Here is a 6,421-nt window from a genome sequence, read left to right as displayed (position 1 = left end):
TCCATTTATATAGTCTCCTTCTCAACCATATTTATCGTACACTTGTTCTTCATCTAAGCATTCACTTAAGTACATGTCATATCAGGTATCTTCTTTAGTTCTCCATGAGTGGTGGTAGCTGAGATTGCACTGCTCAGGGGTTTTCTCCACATAAATGCGACTAGAAAAGTTGCTGTTATACATTAAACACGGTGGTAACAGCTTTTTCTCTAGATATTTCTCTATTTCTATCATCTTCATACGTGCAAGCAGTTCATCTTTATCGCTGGATCCTCTTGAAAGTTCACCTAAGCTGCCTAGGTATTTACTTGACCGATATTCTTCAAGTCCGAGGAGGGTATACTCCTCGGACTATACTCCCTCACCCTTTCCTTACTTGATTCTCCATTCTTGGGCCTTTCTCAATCCTTTACCCCTCCTCAGACGTACTCATATTTTCAAATGGGGCCTGAGGCCCAACATACGTGTTTGGGCTTTCACCCCCCACAGCAGTAATTTCAAAATGGTACATCAGTATTAATTGGTACTAAAATATTTCATTTTTTTTGAACAAAATGAAATGCCTTCCAGTATGGTATTGACTCATTTGATGTAAACACATAAAAATAGTAAATATTGTATGTATTTACAAAAAGTGTAAAATATTTACCACTTTTACAAATATGTATAAAATTTACTCCCTTTTGTATCTGCCATGTAAGTTTATAATTTACATTATAAGTAAAAATCTATAAAAATGCATTGCCTTACTCCTAGTGTTCGTTTTCTAGATTAGCTACTCATGTTCGTAGTGACAAGTGGGTGCTAGAATGTGATCGTTGTATTGCAAGCGGATAGCTATTGAGATATCAAGTACCTAGTTGTTGTTGAAGGAGTTTCCTATGTCCTATGCGTCAGGATTTTAAGTTTAAATTTAAAATATTGCTTTTGTGAGGAGTTATTTAATATTTTTGTTAATATTTTTAAATTTTGTGGAATTTGGATAATTTGGATATTTTGGAGATTATATTTACTGATTAAATATATACTTTTAGGGATCAATTGTGACTTGTTGAGTGACTGGAGTCATGACCCTTTTTTGATTATTATTATTATTATTATTATTATGTTGTCCTTGTAGAGGGGAGACTTTGAATGGAAAATGGAAAATGGAAAATCTACTCTCGAAAGTCTATTGGCCCTTATTGTATGCAAGACTTGCAACTCAAATTCTGCATGTCACATCAAATAGACTTAGAAGTTAGAATACAAATACAAAAGTCAAATTACAATGATGCATGTGTTTTATTTTTTCTATGAGAAGAGGATGCATGTGTTATTAAGAGGGCCTAATGAATTAAATTTAATGTCCAACCTTAAATTTACATGTCACTAAGATGAAGCAAAGATGTCCGGTATTAGAGTGGGAATACGGGAGAGTAATGGAGCTGTTTTGGCTTCTTTCTCACAAAAAATCCCTCCAGCATACAAGGCTGAAGAGATTGAGGCGCTGGCAGCCCTCAATGCATTGTCATTTGCGTTTGAGTTGGGATTTCGTAGTACTATCCTTAAAGGTGATTCTCTTGGACTGACTCAAGCTTTGAAGTTAGAAGAGCGTAGCTTATCACCAACGGGTTTGCTGACTGAAGATGTGAAAATGTTTGCTAATAGTTTTGTAAGATTGTTGTATTCTCATATTAAGAGAAACGACAATAGGGTTGCTTAAAGTCTGGCTAAAAATGCGTTATGCATACCAGATTTTCAAGAATGGATGGAAAATGTCCCATCACATATTGTTTCGATTTTACAATTGGATGTAGTTGAATTTCATTAATAAAATCTATCAATTTCTTTCTCAAAAAAAAATAAATTGATATTCATATTAAATTATAATAAAATAATTATCAACCCATGCAAATCTTGTTCGAACTATTTGAATATTTACAATTGAAATAATTAAATAGATGGCTAAATCATATCAAACTCCTTAAATAGCCCGATAAATATAGGTACACTCCTTTGAGCATCAAAGCACCGAACTTTTGAAGAGCTTCGATCAATACACAAAAGCCTAATTTCTTTTTCATGCGATTGTCCCTAACTTATATACTTGAAACTTTCAAATCCTGATAATAATAATAATAATAATAATAATAATAATAATAATAATAATAATAACAATAATAAAAAGAAGAATAAGAAAACTATTCCTTTGCTAAAGGTTTTATATGAAAAGAAAATCTGTTCTACTCTTAAGGATTCAATGATAAAGAATTGCCCATACTATTTAGTCAATTTTTTTTTACTCAAATTTATTGTGTGCAATATTCTTAATGGTTAAAAATTTGAGAGATAGCCACTTCTTCGCCGTTCCTATTTTTATACTCACTATGCCAAATTTAATGATTTTTATTTATGTATTTTGATAATTTTAAGGTTAAATTATTAATTTGTTTCTTTAACTACTGTATCAAGATCACCATCAACTATTAATTATATGAATTTAGTCTCCCTAAATTTTGAAGCCAAGTCAATTTGTCCTTAAATTTTCTCCTTTCGTTTAAATTTAACGAAATTAATTATTGTGAAAAATGAGACATATGTTATATGCTTATTATGAAAAGTATAAAATTTCAAAACCAAATAATTTAAATAGTTAATTTTGTTAAAATTTAAACATAAAAGAGAACCAAAAATGAAATTGACGATGAGGTTCTAAATTAACACACTTAATAGTTAATAGTAGGGTCACCAAATTGAACTTATACTTAATAATTAGAGGACTCAAAATTACTTTTAATTTTAACAATTTATTGAGAATTTTTTGACAAATTATAATCACCTTAAGAATAGAATAGGAGGACATTCAGCCCAAAAAAAAAAAAAACAGAAGCAAAAGACTAGAATAGAACAAAAATAAGCATTCAATTCAGGCGGCTTTGCTGAGTTTTAAAATATCAAATAAATGTCTGGCATTTTCTTTGCAAACAAAAAGATTCCACACGGCAATCGCATTATTTTTCCAAGCTCTCGTGGGTCCCGCTTGCAGCAGAGACTGAAGATTCAAGACCGCTCCCTCCATGCCACAATTGTATAAACTATAAAGTCTAAATGAACTATTTGCAATTGGAATAATCAATTATTTTGCTTTAGTAAAATTGTATTGAACTAAAACGATCATCAATTATCCACTAAACATGCCATCCTCTGTCTCCATTTCCCTTGTGATATTAGTTTGGATTACTACTATCATAATCATAAACCATGTGGGTAGCGCGAATACTTCTACCGTTGCAAAACCTCAATCACCGCCACTAGCCCAAGAAGCAAAGGCTCTGAACCAGACACAATGGTGGTGGTGGTGGAGGAATGAAAAAACAACCTCAAATCTTTGCAAGTGGGACGGTATCGTTTGCAATGACGGTGGAAGCGTGATAGAGATCAACTTAAACTCTCCCATTTGGTATGAGAATGCCAAGTTTTGCAATTTCAACTTCAACTTCTCTTCATTCCCAAATTTGGTCCGATTCAAGCTAGCAGGAATGGGGCTATACGGTAGCATCCCACCAGAGATTGGTAGTGTTTCTAAACTCACTTACCTTAACTTATCTTGGAATAGTCTTTCAGGTGAACTACCTCTCTCACTCGCAAAACTCACTCAATTAGAGAAGCTTGATATTTCTTTCAATCAAATGAGCGGTCCAATTCCCTTACAATTGGGAAACCTGAGCAGCCTTGTTGAATTATACTTGGGTGGAAATTACTTCAGTGGTACAATCCCTTCAACTCTGGGTCTTTTGACTCGTCTCACTCATCTTGATTTACATTCAAATCAAATCAATGGTACTATCCCTTCTGAAATTTATAATCTGGAGAATTTGATGGTTCTGCATTTGGGTACAAACAATCTTTTTGGTCCTATTTCTTCAAAAATTGGAAACCTGAAAGATGTGGTTTCTCTAAACCTTTCTCATAACTTGCTCANAAAGGTTTTATATGAAAAGAAAATCTGTTCTACTCTTAAGGATTCAATGATAAAGAATTGCCGATACTATTTAGTAAAAAAAAAAATTTACTCAAATTTATTGTGTGCAATATGCTTAAAGGTTAAAAATTTGAGAGATAGCCACTTCTTCATTCCTATTTTTATACTCACTATTATGCCCAATTTAATGATTTTTATTTATGTAATTTGATAATTTTAAGGTTAAATTATTAATTTGTTTCTTTAACTATTGTGTTAAGATCACTATCAACTATTAATTATATGAATTTAGTCTCCCTAAATTTTGAAACCAAGTCAATTTTGTCCTTAAATTTCCCCATTTCATTTAAATTTAACGAAATTAATTATTGTGAAAAATGAGACATGTTCTATGCTTATTATGAAAAGTATAAAATTTCAAAAACAAATAAATTTAAATATTTAATTTTGTTAAAATTTAAACATAAAGGAGAACCAAAAATGAAATTGACAATGAGGTTCTAAATTAGCACACTTAATAGTTAACAGTATGGCCACCAAATTGAACTTTACTTAATAATTAGAGGACTCAAAATTACTTTTAATTTTAACAATTTAATCAGAATTTTTTGACAAATTATAATCACCTTAAGACTAGAATAGGACATTCAGCAAAAAAAAAAAAAAATGAAAGATAAAGATAAAGAAAAAAGACTAGAGTAGAATAAAAATAAGCATTCAATTCACGCGGTATTGCTGAGTTTTGAAACATCCAATAAATGTGTGGCATTTTCTCTGCAAATAAAAAGATTCCACACGGCAATCGCATTTTTTTCCAAGTTCTCGTGGGTCCCACATGCAGCAGGAGACTGGAGATTCAAGACCGCTCCCTTCATGCGACAATTGTATAAACTATAAAGTCTAAATGAACTATTTGCAATCGGAATAATCAATTATTTTGCTTGGTAAAATTGTATTGAACTAAAACGATCATCAATTATCCACCAAACATTGGATTACTGCTATCGTAATCATAAACCATGTGGGTAGTGCGAATACTTCTACGGTTAAAAAACCTCAATCACCGCCACTAGCCCAGGAAGCAAAGGCTCTGAACCAGACTATGTGGTTGTGGAGCTAGCAGTATGAAGAAAGCACCTCAAGTCCTTGCAAGTGGGCTGGTATCGTTTGCAATGATGGTGGAAGCGTGATAGAGATCAACTTAGACGATACCATTTGGTATGAGAATGGCAAGTTACACAATTTCAAATTTTCAGCTACAACTTCTCTTCATTCCCAAATTTGGTCCGATTCAAGCTAGCAGGAAAGGGGCTATATGAGAGCATCCCGCCAGAGATTGTTAGTGTTTCTAAACTCACCTACCTTAACTTGGAATAGTCTTTCAGGTGAACTACCTCTCTCACTTGCAAAACTCACTCCATTAGAGAAGCTTGATATTTCTTTCAAACAAATGAGCGGTCCAATTCCCTTACAATTGGGAAACATGAGTAGCCTCGTTGAATTATACTTGGGTGGAAATTACTTTAGTGATACAATCCCTTCAGTTTTTGGTCTTTTGACTTTTGGTCTTTTATTACATAGATTTGAAATTGAAACCAATCAATCACAAATCAAATCTACAATTGAATCCAAGAGAGAGTTAAATAAATCTAAATTTGTACTTGATAAATGTTGAATGAACAAATTGGAAACTCTTCGCTAGGAATGCTCATTCAAGAAGTGTAAAGAAATTGAAGAAACCGAAAATACTATCTGCTTTGTAATCCACAAATTACCCAAAACAATTTCAACTCAAAAATCCAAAACCAAAGCAAAGCAACACATATGCCCTAACCATAAACCAAATCTAATCCTATAATTGATCAAAACAAAATCTAACCCAAATGCCTAAAATTTGACCAACAATAGTTAGTGATACTTCCCAAGAAATTCTGGTAGATTCAAAAACAAACAAACAAACAAACAAATACAAAAACAAACAAACAAACAAACCCTATTGTCTTCTCCGTGAACTTCAAAGTTCAACCAAAGCCTCTCTCTATTGCCTGTACCTTCTTTGTTTACAAATTTTTTTCTTACTCTCTATGCTGTCGTTTGACCCTGTACAGCGTAAATGAATCTAATATAAATCAATCAAATCTAACCTAAAAGCCTAAATCTAAACGAATCTAAACAAAACACCCAAACCTAAATCATATTTTTAATGACCTAATTTTAAAACATAACCCAAAAAAAAAAAAAATTACCAATAGCAGGTCCAGCGGGCTAAACCTTGTAAATGGCATGAGAGGCAGTCTTTTGGGAATGGAAAATAGGTGATGGTTAGAGGCAGGGTTGAGTGAAGATTTCTGAGATTTTGAAAGGTTTACTCGTATCAGTGAAGGTATCGGCTTTTAATCGATAGTGACGGATTTTTTTTTTTTGAGAAGCAAGAGTGAGGGACTTTATCGGTGTTCG

At 32.6% G+C, this 6,421-nt stretch overlaps 1 protein-coding gene across 1 annotated transcript; it reads left to right on the top strand.

Moving 5' to 3' along the window:
- Positions 1-3,176: 3,176 nt before the first annotated feature.
- LOC112000417 (receptor-like protein 35) lies at positions 3,177-5,264 on the top strand. Its single transcript, XM_065770761.1, has 2 exons — positions 3,177-3,968; positions 5,088-5,264. The coding sequence occupies exons 1-2, from the start codon at positions 3,177-3,179 to the stop codon at positions 5,262-5,264; spliced, it is 969 nt and encodes a 322-aa protein (XP_065626833.1).
- Positions 5,265-6,421: the final 1,157 nt, after the last annotated feature.

Source organism: Quercus suber, unplaced genomic scaffold (assembly GCF_002906115.3).
Source record: "Quercus suber isolate HL8 unplaced genomic scaffold, Cork oak 2.0 scaffold_35, whole genome shotgun sequence".
Taxonomy (NCBI): Eukaryota; Viridiplantae; Streptophyta; class Magnoliopsida; order Fagales; family Fagaceae; genus Quercus; species Quercus suber.
This window is presented reverse-complemented; position numbering and strand designations above follow the sequence as displayed.